This window comes from Nerophis ophidion, linkage group LG23, assembly GCF_033978795.1.
Source record: "Nerophis ophidion isolate RoL-2023_Sa linkage group LG23, RoL_Noph_v1.0, whole genome shotgun sequence".
Classification (NCBI taxonomy): domain Eukaryota; kingdom Metazoa; phylum Chordata; class Actinopteri; order Syngnathiformes; family Syngnathidae; genus Nerophis; species Nerophis ophidion.
In genome coordinates this window covers 4,806,220-4,824,687 of record NC_084633.1, presented here as the reverse complement: position 1 = coordinate 4,824,687, position 18,468 = coordinate 4,806,220, and the positions used below count along the sequence as shown (strand labels likewise).

Sequence of the window (18,468 nt, the reverse complement as noted above, 5' to 3'; positions counted from 1 at the left end):
TTTAGTTATATGGTGTATGTGTGCATATTGTTTGTCCAAATGGATTATTTTCGTTCTTGGTTCAGGTCTCCTTTCAATATATTATACTGTTTAAATTTAAACATCCATCATCAATAGACTATTAAAAGGAAAATTGGCAATGCAATAATGAATCAAACTCACAATCCTTGGTTTAAAGTCCAGTGGTTTAACCACTAACCACTAATTTATATTATTTTTTGTTTTTGTTATTACATAGTCTAACATTTTACCCCTTTTGTTATATTAAACCGCTGGTACTGGTAGTGTTTATCCCAAAAAATAATATGTATACTTACGGAATTATGCACATTTTAATTGTTTAATTCTAGACATATGCTGTCATTTTAAGAAATATGGTACGCTAAAAAACTAACATATAAAGTTAAAAACATAATGTCTTCATAGGGAAGCCACGCCTATTGCTGCTTTGTCCCTCTATATTCATTTCCGGAAGTAAATCATTTTTATAATCCTAATCTGAATGTTGTGACGGATTAAGAGAGCGAGAGAGAGGGAGAAAGAGAGGGAGGATGCAATTGTAGATAATCTCCGACAAATTCCAAAATGCTGCTTCGACTAAGTATCGTTTTATGTTCATTCAATTTTACTTGACAAGCATATCTTTATTTGCTAATTGATCAACTGCTAGTGTGTGTATAAAAAGAGACAATGTTTAGCCTGCAATAAGGGTGGGCTGCAGATGTGTAACCAAGAAATAAGAGGTATAGATGCATAGTGACACATTACGGTGGGGGAAAAAAAGATATAGTGAATTATTTATCCCATCACAAAACACATCAATAATGAACCAATGTCAGAATGTAGCTTGCTTCATGTTGTGTGAGTGAGTGTGTGATAAAGTACTGACAGCAATGAATTATCCCAAATGTTCGCAAAAGTAAACACTTTATTTTGACCATTTTATTCAGAAAAAACAAAACGCAGGTATGTGAAAGATGAGCATATCCCTGTTTCTATACATCATCGTCCAGCTCACTGACTAAGTGGATCAGCTCACAAGTGGATGCACACATACGCAAAAACATGCAGTCAGCTTCAAACCTAGGGACACTTTTTGCTGTCTTCTTAGGAACAAATTCAACTTAATCATATAATTTCTAATCAATGACCAAGGATTTACGCTAAACGCTCACATACATTTTCACATGCTGTTGGGTTTTGCAACCCAAAGCACTTTAACACAAAATGACATCTGAACGAAACAAAAAAAACATTAAAATGTACTTGCTTTTTCCAGGATTTAGTTTTTTTTATTCAGATAAAGTACAGTAGTATTTACCATGTAATCTTGCAACTAGTAAGCAAAAAAACATGGAAACATTTTTTGGAAGAGGTCTTAGAAGAAACAGTGGACCCTCTGAGGTACAACTGTCACATGCGTGTGAAAACAAATAATGTGTCAAAGGTCAAGCTAATCCCCTGCACCTTTCCCTTGCCGTCCGCCAGGTTGATTGACAAGCAGCAGCCTAATGGAGAAACCATCGAGCTGTCAGCAGAGGGCCGCCCAGAGCTGGTGCAGGAGAAGGAGCTGCCCGTGGTGGATTGTACATGCTTTGGCTTGCCCAGGCGTTACATCATCGCCATCCTGTCTGGCCTAGGCTTCTGCATCTCCTTTGGCATCCGCTGCAATCTGGGCGTGGCCATTGTGAGCATGGTCAACGACCACACTGTCTACAAAGGAAATAAGGAAGTACTGGTGGTAAGTGAGCATGCATGCATGCAACTAGTTATAACATAAGTAAGGGTGTCAAAAAATGTTTTTTTCGAATGAATCGTGATTTTTTTTTTTTAGAACGATTATTACTCGATTAAAAAAAAAAATATATACATACAGTGTGTACATATATATATATATATATATATATATATATATATATATATATATATATATACAGTATATATTTATTTTTTTATTTTTTATTTTTTATTTTATTTTAAATATTTTAGTTTATTTTATTTATTTATTTTTTTAAATCTGTCCTGTCCAGCCACTGAGGGAAATCATATTGTTCGTATAGATAGATGGATAGATAGTACTTTATTGATTGAGAGAGTTCCCTCAGAAATATTAAAATGCCGATATCTGCTGTAAAGATTTATTTTCAAAGTTTTGGATACCTCTTTCTTTACCTTTTTTGTAGTTTACTTTTTTAAAAGGTTTGGGTAGAATTTTATTAAGCAAAAACAGTTTTCTTTTAAGTAATATAGAAATGCATAACAGCTGTTTATGTTTTTTTAAGGAGGAATGTAGTTAATCTTAGAACTGTCACGTAATGTTATTAAAAAGTATGGATTTTGAATTAGGAATTGTTTTGAATTGAGAATCGTGCGGTGCCCAAAGATTCACAGCTGTAAACATAAGCATACATTCAGAGTCAGACACGTCATTAGGTACACATGATTAAAAGTTTTAGACGAAATATTGATAATAATATTCAATATTAATTGAAACTGACAGTGAAAGCTATGGAATTAACAAAAATTTTGCATTCTTAAATAATCTGTTTCAAAAGCTCAAAACACAGAATTGTTCAAAAACCAAAGTAATGTTTCCCATAAAAAATGTAAATCCAATTATACCGTTCCAAACACTCAAAAACAGCACATTTTATAAAAGATAGTTATAGTTTTACAGGCATAATTCAATGTGAAATACATATCAATTATGAATGAAATTTATAAACGAACATTAAGGCGCCATTGGTTAATTGATTACATCGATTAATTCGATTAGAAGAAAACTTTGATTAATATCTGGTTGGTTCAATTAATCATTTGAGTAAAACTATTAAAAATGTATAAGATCTTGACGTGCCCGTAACTTTAAATACTTTGACATAGTTTCCACACGGCCACTGGAATCGAGCCTGCATTATTTTATTATTTTACTTATATCAATGCACATGTGTCAAAAATGCCATTTAAATTTTTATGTTGTGCCTTTATCAGGAAAAAAAGAATAGCAAGAAGAATAGTTTTATATTTAATATATTACTATTTACCCTGAAATATACATTAAGGCTAGAAAGTATGTTTATCCTGTAATTTAATTAATCAGACAAATTTAGTGATATATGTTTTGATTACAAAAATAATCAATAGCTGCCCTAATACAGCTCTAAATAACAGTTTACATTACTGTCACTTTAATTTTGTTGATAAAATGCACAGTGCAAGAGGAAGGACGTGGGAGCTATACGTACATCACCTGCATACTTTGCTGTGATTTTTTTCTTGAATTCAATAGTTTCTCACCATGTTTATTAAAGTGTCTGTGGAAGTCTGCTGCTTCCGGGGTCTCGGGACCACCAAGGACTGACATGACAAGCTTTCAAAGTTCAACACGATTTATTTTTCAATAATCTTTTTCTGCTTTACAGCAGTTGTCTCCCTTCTGCAATGTCACTCTCTGCCTTTCGGCATTGTCGTCTGTCAAAACTCAACTCCCGCCGCCTCCCGACTGCGGCCCTTTAACAGAACGACAGGTGATTAGATGAACACTTTCAGCTGTGTCATCCACTCACCTGTCGCCAACCTCGAAGCCGGCCCTGCCACACCCCGCTTCCTCGCAGGCGCGCAGGCCACGCCCACCACAGTGTCTTATATTCAAGAACATACAAATAATAACTGTGTGCTCACACAACTTTATTTAAGTCAACTTATGCACTAGACAACGTTTTACGGCGCAACACATCCTCACAGCAGAATGATACAACTCACAACTTTCTTAGGCCCCGTCACAAACGCTTGGAGGCTTTGTTAGCACAGAATTTTCTGTTTAACATCTAAAAATGTGTCTATAAACCACTGTATGAAAACTAGTAAGAAAAAAAACACGTCCAAGTTGTGTGTCCTTGTTTGTGTCAGTGTCAAATGCCAAAATCTTTCTCTCTTAGGCTGCACAGTTCGCCTGGGACCCGGAGACAGTGGGCATGATCCACGGCTCCTTCTTCTGGGGCTACATTGTCACACAGATCCCAGGAGGTTTTATATGTCAAAAATTTGCAGCCAACAGGTATAAAGTCTCTTGTTAGACATCCAGACTACTACTTTTTTTTTTAACTTGGTAATGTAACTTAGTTTGTTTATGTAACTGCGCTAGGGGTTTAACGGTACGTTTATTTGTATTGAACCGTTTCGGTACGGGGGTTTCGGTTTGGTACGGGGGTGTACCGAAACGAGTTTCTAAGCTAAAGTCTTAACAAGCTGCTTTGCTTCTTCTGCCTCTGTCTCAGCACCCAGCATTGTCCCACCCACACAACCATCTGATTGCTTACATATATAGCGGTAACAGCCAATCAGCAGTACGTATTCAGAGCGGTAACAGCCAATCAGCAGTGCGTATTCGGAGCGCATGTAGTAAATGCTTCAGCGTCGAGCACAAAGGTGTTTAGCAGGTGAGCATAAGGCAGCGTACTCTCCCAAAATAATGATAAACACCTCCCAGTCAATTACTATTAACATCACTATGAGCCCCTTGACCTTCTAGAAGCTTAAACTGCAGCTCAGCTCGCTCGCAGTTCTGGCTTGAGGTGAAGGCTAATTAGCTTTTAGCGTAACATTAGCTCATTTTCCGGTGTGTGTGTGTGTGTGTGTGTGTGTGTGTGTGTGTGTGTGTGTGTGTGTGTGTGTGTGTGTGTGTGTGTGTGTGTGCGCGTGCGTGCGTGCGTGTTTTACGGACGAAAAGCTTTGAATGGCAGGGTCCCTGCTATCACATGTTGATAAAAATATAAAATTTACATAATAAAAATCAACTACAGGCTTCCCAAATTCTGTGATAAATTTTACATGATGAGTTGACTTGAAACTGTTTTAATGTTGCACTTTTTATATGTAAAACAAAAGTTTTGTCATTTTATTTAATCTGAGCAACAATTTGAGGCATTTTAATGTTTATTAACGTGGGCAGAATTATTATAGTGTTCCCAATGTTAAAAGGATAAAGCCATTGTTTACAAATTTGGTAAATAAATAACCAAAAAATGGATATTTTGTTGTTTCCTTACTGTACCGAAAATGAACCGAGCCGTGACCTCTAAACCGAGGTACGTACCGAACCGAAATTTATGTGTACCGTTTCACCCCTAAACTGCGCTGATTAAGAAAATGTGATCCCAATGGTGTAACCCACTGTTATGTAAATAATCATCTAACTTAATGTTTAAAAAAAACATCCCACAAAATAAACTACATTAATTATAATAAACAACATTTTTATGTATTATTGACTGTGAAAAAAAATACAAAATGTTATGTGCCAACTACTGTAATTTGGATTTCTTGCCATATTTTCCTCGTAAAAATACACCAATTATTGTCATTAACACAGTTTGTATCATAAATTCACTAAAATAATTCAAATAGCCAAATGAATGTAGACTTAATTAAATGTTTTGCATTATATTCTTTACATGTTTATGCTGTTTCTTTCTAAAATTGTTTTTAATCTAATTTAATGTTTATGTTCTGTAACAATTTTAGAATTTAAAATATTTCTATAGTTTACATATATTCACTATATATGTACAATTATAGTGTGTAATCTAAATGTAATCTGTTTTAAAATCTATCTAAAACTATTTAAAAAATAGTCCAAGTTAATTCATATTCAAATGTTAATATAACTTTGAATAACATATACAGTATGAAATATACGTACAGACCCAGCTCAAATAATTAAAATGTTTCAAAAATATATTTACAGTATTACAGTACTTCAATTTAAAATCCATTAGTCTATAGATCAGGGGTAGGGAACCTGTGGCTCTTTTGATGACTACACCTGGGTCTCAGATAAATCTTAGCTGACATTGCTTAACAGGATAAGTAATGAATAATTCCGCTGGTAATCACAGTGTCAAAAATAACGTTCAAAATATAAAACATTCTCATGCATTTTAATCCATCAATCTGTTTTTCTACCGCACCTGTTCAAGAAGTCGTATTAATGGTAAGAAGTATTTTATTTATTGTTGGTTAGCTTCAGAATAACAATGTTATTAAGAACAATAAGAGACTTATTATACTCTAAAAATGTTGGTCTTATTTAAAAATGCACGCATTTAGTTGTATTCAGTATTAAAAAAATATATTATATGGCTCTCACAGAAATACTTTTTAAAATATTTGGCTTGTATGGCTCTCTCAGCTAAAAATTTTCCCAACCCCTGCTATAGATTAACTCATTTATTAATGATCTACATGATTATGGCTTACAGTTAATAAAATCCCTAGACTCAATATCACAAACATTTTAGAAATTGTCAAAACGTTGAATAATATTAACTACTAAATTAACTTAAAAACAATTCCAATTTATTTATATTCCCCTGTGTAAATACATTATACATATGTAAATATTATCGAGTCAACAGTATTTTGTGAGACAGCTTGTTTGGTCTTTTGTGTGTCCAAGAGTGTTTGGCTTTGCCATCGTAGCCACGTCCACCCTGAACATGTTGATCCCATCTGCTGCCCGCTGCCATTACAGCTGCGTCATACTGGTCAGAATATGTCAAGGCCTTGTTGAGGTAAAGTGTGTGTGTGGGTAATATTGCATGAAACAACAAGTCCTATCCAATGACTGGCTTGTGTCCTGCAGGGTGTGTCATACCCTGCCTGCCATGGGATTTGGGCCAAATGGGCTCCTCCACTGGAGAGAAGTCGATTAGCCACAACGGCCTTTTGTGGTAATTTGATGACACAAAAATCAATCTTGCATCTTATTTTAATTGATGCACATTTTTGTTTAATGACTTTTTCCAAACCTCCCCTGTTTCATATATCTGTGATGTTGCAGTCGGTTACATTTACCTAAAAGAAATGTATGGTAATGAGTGAAAAATATTACATTTATTGCTGTCAAATAACAAATGAACTCATCTGAATAATCACAAATAATTATCACATTAATCATGTATACGCAGATCAATTGCGCAATTTATTGTTGGCTGTAGGGCTGGGCGATATGGCCTTTTTTAAATATCTCAATATTTTTTGGCCATATAGCGATATACGATATATATCTCGATATTTTGCCTTGGCTTTGAATTAACACTTGAAACATTAATCACAGCAGTATGCTGATTCTATGTGTCTACAGTAAAACATTCTTGTTCATACTGCATCAATATATGCTCATTTTAAACTTTCATTGCAGAGAAGGAAATCACAACTAAGTCAAATGACCAAAACTGTATTTATTTAGCAGTTATTAAGCAATGGCATAAATGTTCATGTCATTTCCAAAACAGAAAAAGCAAGATTGTCAGAGAGATTTTAAGTGTCGAATAACAACGAGCTGCATAATAGGAAATCAAATAGTGTTCGTCCTTCGCTATTAAACGTTATTAAATTCTGTTGTTGACTTTTTTCATACGGTGTTGATCTGGAAATGTTTGCCTCGGCATTTTGATGGTGTGGGCGTGTGGCACCTAACGGAGATGTTGGTTCCCTGCTGGCTCCACTTTGGATGGGACTCTCGTTACTATATTGGATCCACTTTGGACTTGATTCTGACGGTTACGTTAGATCCACTATGGATTGGACTTTCACAATATCATGTTAGATCCGCTCGACATCCATTGCTTTCGGTCCCTTAGGGGGGGTGGTTGCCCACATATGTGGTCCTCTCCAAGGTTTCTCATAGTCATCATGGTCGACGTCCCACTGGGGTGAATTTTTCCTTGCCCTTATGTGGGCCCTACCAAGGACGTCATTCTGGTTTGTGCTGCCCTTTGAGCCACTTGTGATTCAGGGCTATATAAATAAATATTGATTGATTGATTTATTGACATGCGGAGTAAGCACTCTTCATTCTCCAGCAGGCGACTTTTCAAATGATGCTACATATTAGCAGTAATGCTACTTTTTATAGCAACGATTTTGGCCCACACTTGACAAAATACGGTTGTCTGTTCGACATATTCCCACTTCAAGCCAAACCAACGCCAGACGATGGACCCCCTGCTGTTTTTCTTGGGAATTAAAGGGGAACATTATCACCAGACCTATGTAAGTGTCAATATATACCTTGATGGTGCAGAAAAAAGACCATCTATTTTTTTAACCGATTTCCAAACTCTAAATGGGTGAATTTTGGCGAATTAAACGCCTTTCTGTTTATCGCGCTGGAAGCGATGACATCAGAATGTGACGTCGCCGAGGTAACACACCCACCATTTTCATTTTCAACACATTACAAACACCGGGTCTCAGCTCTGTTATTTTCCGTTTTTTTGACTATTTTTTGGAACCTTGGAGACATCATGCCTCGACGGTGTGTTGTCGGAGGGTGTAACAACACTAACAGGGAGGGATTCAAGTTGCACCATTGGCCCGAAGATGCGAAAGTGTCTGCCGCCAGACCCCCATTGAATGTGCCAAAGTGTCATTTTACCGGCGATGCTAAAGCAGACATGGCACAGAGATGTATGGATAACCTGCAGATGCATTCCCAGTGGGCACCCATCCTTAGTTCAACGTCGAGGTGAGGTTGAAATTACGTCGCGACGTCACTCAACCATATCCCGACCAAATCACAACCAACTGACCCCACCACACCATATGTTGCAAATCTGGTTTGTTTTCATCATTGGGGGACATCGTCTTTTCAACGTCGTTTCAACGTGTACAATTCAACTTGCCAAACATTCTGCGCGCATCGGCCATTTGCGACAGTTTTCAACGAAACCGCTGCTTGATGGCAGCGTGAACTAAAAGCCAAGCTTGTGCGCATGCGTGCTGAAGTACTTCCTTTTCAGTCCAGCAAGCAAGACTAAGAGCGAAGATTTGAATTGGAAATCGAACTATTTCACTGCAAAGAAAACCATCGACGTCCATAAAGATTCAGGTTTGTACCTTGAGATAATACTGGTTATTTATATCGATATAATTTTGGCCCTTTCACAAGAGGGTTGCAGGAAAACGTTTATTTTGACTGTATAAACTAGACCTGAGCAAACTTTTTTTTTTCTCCCCAAGCAGACAACAATTTTTTTCCCCACCTGCCCAAAAGCAAACAATTGTTTATCCAGGCTAAAACAAAACAAACAATTTTTTTGGGTTCTGTACCCATTGTCTTTTACAGCCGTGCCAGTCACTGTATTAATTTACTTCCTCTTGATTTTGATCTTCAAAACACCCGTCTGGATGGCAGTTAGGTTTTTCTGGCTCATTTTAATGTTTATTTAAAAAATTGCCAGTTTATTTTGAGTACAGGTACTTTTTAATTAGTTTGACTTGTTAGCAATGCTTTGTCTCAAAAGGCAAGTCCACGGGTCGCCCATAAAAGGATCCATGTAATATTAAATGCTATGATCTTTACTTATTTTTTTATTTTACTGATAAGGCCAGTACTGCTATTACAAGAGCTTTTGTCAAGTATTGAAACTTCCAAATGGTTTCACTGTTGACCTGTTGGCCAACATGTATACTAAAATATCCAGACAGATTTTGTTGAAAGATGTTTTATGATTGACAATAAAAGACTGCACTTATGCAGAAATTTTTGGGGGGTACAAAGTTTTTTCTCTTGGCACAAGAAGGCAACCAACTTTTTTTTTTTGCAGAGCTTACCGGAGCAAACTTTTTTTTATATATATATATACGTCAGGAGAACAAACTATTTTTCAGTTTTTGCTAAACAATCTATTTTTTTCCAAAAAAAAACATATCCTCCCCCACGTTTCATCTGGTCCGCCCTTAAGTCTATGTACATGTACCACTACCGGTAATTGAAAAGCAGAACGTTAATGCAAGGCAATGTACCAATGATTTCAGTTTATGCATATGGAACGACACAGTACACTTGCTATGATACATATGATTCCAAAAAGGATAATTTTTTGATAAAACTGTCCTTCCATGTGCAGAAATTGGAGACAGTGGAGGAACTACTCGACCTTGACGAGTTGATAAAAACTCAACCAAGCAAGAAAGATTTGCTGGTAAGTAATTATAACATTATAATTGTGTAGCTGTTTTTACATCGGAAATATTATTGTATTTAGATAGAAATTTCAGGTTATGAAATCGTGTAGATAAAACACGTGTAAATAAAACAGGCCCTATACTTGAATGTATATGTATGTGTTTGCCAGCCCCTTCCCCCAGTGTATGCTAAACACATTCTCTTGTATATTTGCAGACAGCCAGGCTCTCAAAGATTGGTGGATATGACTTAAAGAGCTGTTTAAGCACCATCATGGACAGGTATTTTCCTCTTTCTCTTTATATATATTAAAAATAGGCGATGTAAGACCCAAATTCAAATCTATGAGTGCTAGATCGGGAATTATAATAATGCAAAATTCCGTACTTTTTGGCCTGCATGTATGACTCGCGTGTTCAATTTCAGGCTCATGACAAATGAATTAATGTCCAATCTGAACATGAAGGGGAGAGGGGGGAAAAATAGCTTTGCCGAGACGAAGCTGCTCGATTTAGTCACAGGTGAGTTTGTGTGTGTGTTTAATAATTACACTAACTTGATTGGGGTAAATCACATGCACCCTTAATTAATTTGTATTCTTTTTGCCTGTTTACAGCCAGTGTCTTGGATACCCAGAAGGGGACCGAAACGATGGTCCATGATGCCATAAAAAATAAACTGAAATATGCCCCTGGACGGAAGGGAGGAATAGAATGTGCATCACAGGCTAAATAAATAATTATATCGATTGACATTCTCCATTTTCTTTGTACTTAATTTTAATTTTGCATTAACAGGATTCAGCCTGGAGCTATATCTGCACTATGTTTTGTTGTCTTTAATTATATTTATATATTGGTTGATATTACGTTGATAATTGGTTGGTTGATCTTAGGTTGAAACTGAAAGTTGAATCAACGTTGAAACATTGACGTAGATTCTACGTCGGTATTCAAACGTTGATCCAACTTTCATTTTCAACCCAAATCCAACGTTATTTCAACACGGGAAAGTAACATTGTTTCAACGTTGATTAAACGTCTCTGTTAGGTAGAAACTTAAAGTTGAATCAACGTTGAAACATTGACGTTGATTCCACGTCTGTATTTAAACGTTGATCCAACTTTCATTTTCAACCCAAATCGAACGTTGTTTCAACACGGGAAAGTAACGTTGTTTCAACGTTAATTAAACGTCTCTCTGCCCACTGGGTTTGCAACGATAGTCAACGAAATCACAAAGGTGAGTTTTGTTGATTTTGACTGCCAGCTAATTGATGCTAACATGCTACGCTAATCGATGCTAACATGCTATTTACCGGCGGTGCTAAAGCAGACATGGAACAGAGATGTATGGATAACCTGTAGATGCATTTGCAACTCTTATTACGTTTCCTTCCACCCACATTTAATGCGAAAAAAACACTTACCAATCGACGGATTTAAGTTGCTCCAGTGTCAAAAGATGCGAAAGTCCTGATCGTTTGGTCCGCACATTTTACCGGCGATGCTAACGCAGCTATTCGGTCATGCTTTGGCTATGAATAGCGTCAATAGCTATTCGCTCAATAGCTTCAGTTTCTTCTTCAATATTTTCATACTCCAACCATCTGTTTCAATACATGCGTAATCTGTTGAATCGCTCAAGTAGCTGAAATCCGAGTTTGAATCCGAGCTAATGTCACTATATCTTGCTGTGGTATTCCCATTGTTTGTTTACATTGGCAGCACTGTGTGACGTCACAGGGAAATGGCCAGTGTCTTCGCAGAGAGCCGAAAATAAGGCACTTTAAAGCTTTATTTAGGGATATTCCGAGACCGGTAAAATTTAAAAAAAAATTCAAAAAATACAACAAGCCACTGGGAACTGATTTTTATTGTTTTTAACCCTTTTGAAATTGTGATGATGTTCCCCTTTAATTCTTCCTTCATTCGCACCTTCTCTGTCTCGTATAACCCCTTGCACGGCTGCGCTAGTATTACAGCTAACGTTACCCATGCTACTACCTCTCTGCTCCGCGAGGGCGTATACGTATGTGACGTATGATGTGACAGTATGTGACGTGTGTAAGAAAGTGTGCTTGTCTGTGAGAAGGAGAGACAAGAAAGAGCGAGAAGAGCCTGAAATGTAATGCCAGCCGCTATAAGCAACTGCGTGAGAACGTATGCTCAAATATCACGATATAGTCATTTTCTATATCGCACAAAGACAAACCCGCGATATATCGTGTATATCAATATATTGCCCAGCTCTAGTTGGCTGTACATGCTACTTGACCTGAACCACAGCTGGTTACCTGAAAGGCAGAGCAGTTTGTTAGGATGAGTGAGGAGACTTCAACTGGTGCGTTCGGTGGGAAATTTTACTTCAAAATAAACCCTGATGTTACTTTAGGTAAAACTGTTAGCAAGTTTAATGCAAATAAATGTAATGTAATGTAAAACTTTTTTTTAAATTCCTGAATGACATTCTGACAATAAAATTGCTTTTGTGTCCAAATATAATGTTAAAATTTATTCATAAGCGCTTCAAACAGAGAAAAAAAGAAATTCATGAATGTATAATTATATTTAAAAAATGCAAGCGAGTAATAACTTATGATTAATCATAAATAATTAAAATTTAAAAAATTATCATTTGACAGCAGTAATTAAAATATAAACACTTTTTTGTTCATTAATTTACTTTGAATACTAAAATAGCATTTCTAATACAAAAAGTACCAAAAGAACAGGAAGAAGAAAAAACTAATACAGTTCTGCCCCATTACTAATGATTTTATTATATATCAACAATACAATACAATAGATAATGACCTTGTACAATAATATTTAGTATATAAATAGTATACCTAATTACATCCATAATAACTCACAATAGATAAACCCACTCATCATTTTATCAAATGTACTTTAATTAATTAAATTATACCCTTAAGATATTTTACGTTTTCTCCTCCTTGTTGTACCTAATAAATATTTATTTTTAATCAGATTCAGCTTTATTGGCCAAATGTTTTACACACAAAATAGAATGATTCATCATCAGAATGCATGCATGCATATTTTAGCTAATGGAATGTTGACTTCATTTTTTTTTGTCAAGCAGTTAACCATTATTTTTGATTAGATACAATAAATTACCTAATATTTAGTTTTCAAATTTTGACTAAATGTGATCAAATGACAAGAAAACAATCACTAATCAAATAAATGTTTTATATTTTTGTAACTGATTTGATGGAAATACAATCCATTTCATTCCATTTCACAACCGTTGAATACGATAAATGCCATTTTATAGGTGATGCACAGTGCAAGGTAGTAGTAATGAACGGGATATATGATCATTATAATACAGATTTAAAACAGTTCCTTGCAATGTAGATAATATTTATTGCATATACTTTGGTGTAAATTTTGTTCCCTATAACCCATTTTTTCTGAATCTGTCTGCAAGATGTTCGTTTGTGGAGGAGTTCCCAGATTGCAAATGAAACCAACCCCCAACCTCTTCAAAAGTATCATAATTAATCTTTCGATAATGTACGCTGTTTGAATATTAACTTGGAAAAGAACATCACCGCTATTTTTTCCCAGATATGGTTGAGAATAAACTCCATAAACATTATATAGATTAACACGGTCAGAATATTAGGTACACCTGCACACAGGGCCAGGCCGTGGCATTAATACTCCATACAGTTGGTTAGGGCCACAACCAGTACTTATTTGATTGTTTTTCTTTCATTTTAAATTTGTCAATTAAAAAATACGGCGTCATAAAAGTTAAGATGTTAAGGGTGTTTGAATCCAATTAGGAGGCGTAACACTGCCTACACCCCCTTTCAAAATTGCAAACTTGTTCATTTCTCCTGGTAGCAGAAAACCTAACACTTCACTGTTCACTCACAGACATCATAATAACGACATTCAAGCTCACATTTATTCATTCACACACAGCGCCAACATTTAGGAACCAGGATGAGGTGATTAAAAGGTCAAAAACATAATAAATCTAATTGTGGTAGCATCAGAAAAAGTTATGTTTAAGTTTCAATTTTCCATCGCATAGCACATAACTTAAAAAACATAGTTTTACCCAAATTAACTCAATAATTCATACTTCAGTGCACGTAAACATACTGACTGTCTACGTGGGGTATTGATGTTAGGTTTAGGGTAGGGTTGGGGTGTCGTCAGGCACCTAATAAGGATAATAAATATGTTATAATAAAGACCAAAATGGGGACACAAACAAAATCTTGTTAAGGTCCACAAAAAGTATCGTGTAAGGTCCACAAAAAATCTAGTGTCGGGATGCACATTCTCCAATCGATTCAAAGTCTGCATAAAAAAGCAGCTGTTAACAGCATTTATGTCACTGCATGTCACACATTTGTGTTATCATGCCCACGCCAAGATTAGATGAAAATAGTACTTCAATCATGATTTGACGCGTTAACAGTTTATCCTGAGTATTTAACATTGTTTATAACAACATATATAAGTCAGAAAATCATCTTAGGTCCCCGATCAATTCACCGACTAAGCTGATGTTTAGAAATAAAACATTTTTTATTCCTGTTTGGTGTGTAAAATAATTTTACATCACTGATATTCTCCATTAAAATGTTTTTTAAAGAGCAGAATTTTGCATCATTCTGTCCACACAACATTATCACTTACAAAGGGCGCCAGGTGGGTGCGTGTACACGTTTAAAAGCAGATGTCAAATTTCTTGTTGCACTTGTAGGGTCATACGCAGGGGCAGTGGTGGCCATGCCTTTAGCTGGGATACTGGTGCAATACACTGGGTGGCCTTCTGTCTTCTACGTCTATGGTGAGCACGTGTGTTCTCCTTATTTTCCAACAGCTCTGCGCACATGTCCATTAAACTTGTCATTTCTTCCTTCTCAATTCTTTACCCATTTGAACTCTCCCAGGCACCTTTGGGATATTCTGGTACATGTTCTGGGTCCTGGTGTCCTACGAGAGTCCAGCTGCCCATCCCACCATCACCCCAGAGGAGAGGAAGTACATTGAAGATGCAATCGGGGAGTCTGGGTCATTTCTCAACCCTCTGCGGGTACCTCACTAAATATTCATGATTGACAAGAGATATCTGATGTGAAGGCATCTACGTACGTTTTTGTCACTCCCTTTGATTTCTTTTTTGCTGTCAGAAATTCAAGACCCCATGGAGGCACTTCTTTACCTCCATGCCAGTCTATGCCATCATTGTGGCCAACTTCTGCAGGAGTTGGACCTTCTACCTTCTGCTCATCAGCCAGCCGGCTTACTTTGAAGAAGTGTTCGGCTTTGAGATCAGCAAGGTGTAATCACACACACACAAACCTTTTTTTGTTTTTGTCCTGTACAAAGTAAAAATGTTTCACTCTCACTTCCCCTCTTTCAGGTGGGCATGGTGTCAGCTTTGCCGCATTTAGTGATGACCATCATCGTTCCTTTAGGAGGACAATTGGCCGACTACCTCAGGACACACAACCTAATGACCACCACCAACGTCAGGAAGCTCATGAATTGTGGAGGTGAGGGTGCAGAGTTTTGCAGTTTCTTTGCACAAAATGCACAGTCTTTGGGAAAATCTACACTTTTGCAAATATAAAAAGCTTTATTCAAGCTGTCAGTATTGATTTGAAATAATGTACATTTCTGTAGTTAATTTAACCTTTTAGGCAATCTGAATAGAACGGTTTCCAACACAATGGAATTGTTGCGGGTTTAGAACTGCATTGTTTCAGGTGACATTAGTACCTAATTCATTTTAACTACAAGTGGAAAAAGGAGTAGAAGCAATGTGCAAATAACTATAACTTAAAAAGCAATTAGATATCGCTCATTCTAAAAGTTAAAAAAAAAGTCCTGAACCCAGACGGTGATCCAGATCGGCTCCAAAACGTAATCACGTATTTGTTATCCTATTCCAGACATTTCTTGAAAGTTGGATAAAAATCCGCCCATAACTTTTGGAGCTTTCAATAGCAGAATGAAACGGAGTGAACCCTCTTGTCAGTCATTCACTGTGGGTTCAGGCAAAGTCTCTAGCATACACACACACACATAAGTTGAAGCTTGTAACATAAACTTACAAGTTTTCTTGGCATTAGCATACTAGAAAAATTTAGGTGGCTTTTTTGAGAGCTCTTATATTGAATCTAATCACTACATTACGGTAATTATTATATTTGATGTAATTATCAGAATAGAATAGAATAGAAAGTACTTTATTGATCCCTGGGGGAAATTCAGCACCTTGTATGTGAATTAAATGTTCTATATGTTGCACATTTCTCGAGAGAATCAAAATGCTTTACATAGTAAAACCGTTACCTGCAACTTTAAGATATGTTTAAACCAGTGTCGGTAAAGTGTCTTGCCCAAGGACAGAACAACAGTGACGAGAATGGCCGAATCGGGGATCAAACCTGGAACCCTCAAGTTGCTGGCATGGCTGCTCTACCAAACAAATCCACAGTGAGCCTCCCGCTAGAGAATATAATACACACTGGGCAACCCCCACTACAGTATTACCTCGACTTAAAAGCTTAATTGGTTTTGTGACGTAGCTCTTAACTCAAAACAATTGCATTTCAATTCAACGTCTTCCATTTAAACTAATTTAAATCGATTTAATCGGCTCATTTTAAAATACTTTTTAAGAAGAAAACTATCTTTTACATTAAAACATATTGTATAAAAACAATACAATAAATGTAGAACTAACAACTACAGTCCTTTTATGAAGTAATGTAATAATAATGTACAGTATTTACTTTGGCGAGTGGACTTATACAGTATCTCCCTCCAGCTCCATCGCCGTCAAACACACCTTCAGCAGCTTTTCTTTATTTTCATGGATGAATGTGCATGATTTAGTTCAAGTTTATTCACAATACCATATAACAGTTTCAATAATGGTGAATGTCATCATTTAAAGATGTTGGTACATGAAAGGGTCCCTCAAATCAGCTAGAAGAAACCTTTGACAGAGGGTCCAGAGGACAGTATATACATGGAAAGATGAAACATGGTAGCAAGCACAAAAACAAAAACAAAGCAACAACAACGCTATAGGATAAACACAAGATAATAGTACTAAAGCAAGCATACACATACATACATACATACATTTATTCAACCATGCAAATCCCAACAGTAGTCTACCCCACATGTGGCATTAAAGATAGGTGGTTAATAGGTAAGTTTTCAGTTTCTTTTTGAAGTTGAAGAATGGATACAGCATCTTGAGGCTCTCATTAAGCTGGTTCCAAATCTTTGGTGCCCTGCATACGACACTTTGAGCGGTACAAGCCAGTAAACGATGTTTACCTGATATCAGATCTAAGTTACGAGTGTTGTGGGCATGCTGGGGATGGTAGATAGGAGCCAAGCTACAGAGCCTAAGATTCAGCCTGTAAATGACTTGATAGGTTAAACAAACATTTTGATAAATATTGAACTCTGTCAGTCTTAAGAGATGATAATTATGGAATAGATGTCGAGTGGGGGCATTAAACTTAGACCATGACAGGGCCCGTATGATTTTCTTTTGCATGGATTCTAATTTGAGAAGGTAGGTAGGGAAGGTGTTACACCAGATGATATTACAGTAGTTTAGATGTGGTTCAAAGAGAGTTTTATATAGGGTAAGTAAAGCATTAAGAGGAAGATAATGATGAAGGTGAAAGAACAGGCAAACATATTTGGATAATTTGTTTAACAGATGGCTAATGTGACATTTGAAATTGAGGTATTCGTCAATGATGACCCCCAGAGATTTTGTGGAGTATACTCTCTGTATTTCCTGCCCATTAATGTTGATATGGCAGTGCTCAGTATTTGTCTGTTTTTTATTAGAACGAAATAGAATAAAATGTGTTTTATTTACATTAAGTGAGAGCTTATTGCATTTGAACCAGGAATCCACTTTCACAAGCTCTGAATTGACAGTTACTTGTAGATTGTGTAGGCTCCTACGTGAGGTAAACAAATTTGTATCGTCAGCAAAAATTATTTTATGAAAAGTTTCAGAGTTTACAAAATCATTTATGTAAAGGATAAAAAGGAGAGGCCCCAAGATGGATTCCTGGGGAACCCCATAATTTATGGTTATACAGGGTGAATTGTGATCATTGACGCATACACATTGTTGCTTTCCGAATAGGTAAGAACGGAACCAATAGAGAGGTACCCATCTGACACCATAGTGATATAGCTTGTACAATAAGATCTCAAAGTCTATTGTGTCAAAGGCCTTGGACAGACCCAAAAAAATGCCAATAACTCATTTTCCTTCTTCAATACAGTTATTGACCTTTTCCAAGAGGTCGAGTATAGCCATACAGGTCGTGCTTTTTTTTACGAAAACCATATTGGGAGGGGACAAGGATATCTAGATATTTTCAAGATTCTTGACTGGGGTTAATAATCATTCTGCTTCAGAATGGCGAAGACTAGCAGTAATACGCTCCA

General features: G+C 36.4%; 1 protein-coding gene and 1 long non-coding RNA gene across 2 annotated transcripts in view; both read left to right on the top strand.

Annotated features, from left to right (window-relative positions):
- The window catches only part of slc17a7a (solute carrier family 17 member 7a), a 48,165-nt gene that overhangs the window by 22,617 nt on the left and 7,080 nt on the right, over positions 1-18,468 (top strand). The window contains exons 2-9 of the mRNA XM_061885077.1: positions 1,489-1,741; positions 3,939-4,057; positions 6,458-6,572; positions 6,644-6,731; positions 14,729-14,815; positions 14,919-15,061; positions 15,159-15,308; positions 15,392-15,524. Of these exons, the coding sequence (XP_061741061.1) occupies positions 1,489-1,741; positions 3,939-4,057; positions 6,458-6,572; positions 6,644-6,731; positions 14,729-14,815; positions 14,919-15,061; positions 15,159-15,308; positions 15,392-15,524 (1,088 nt within the window). The remainder of the gene's footprint in view (positions 1-1,488; positions 1,742-3,938; positions 4,058-6,457; positions 6,573-6,643; positions 6,732-14,728; positions 14,816-14,918; positions 15,062-15,158; positions 15,309-15,391; positions 15,525-18,468) is intronic.
- LOC133541596 (uncharacterized) lies at positions 6,772-14,719 on the top strand. The gene is made up of 5 exons (XR_009803927.1): positions 6,772-8,893; positions 9,915-9,989; positions 10,190-10,254; positions 10,400-10,494; positions 10,590-14,719. It is a non-coding gene; the product is annotated as an uncharacterized LOC133541596 (long non-coding RNA).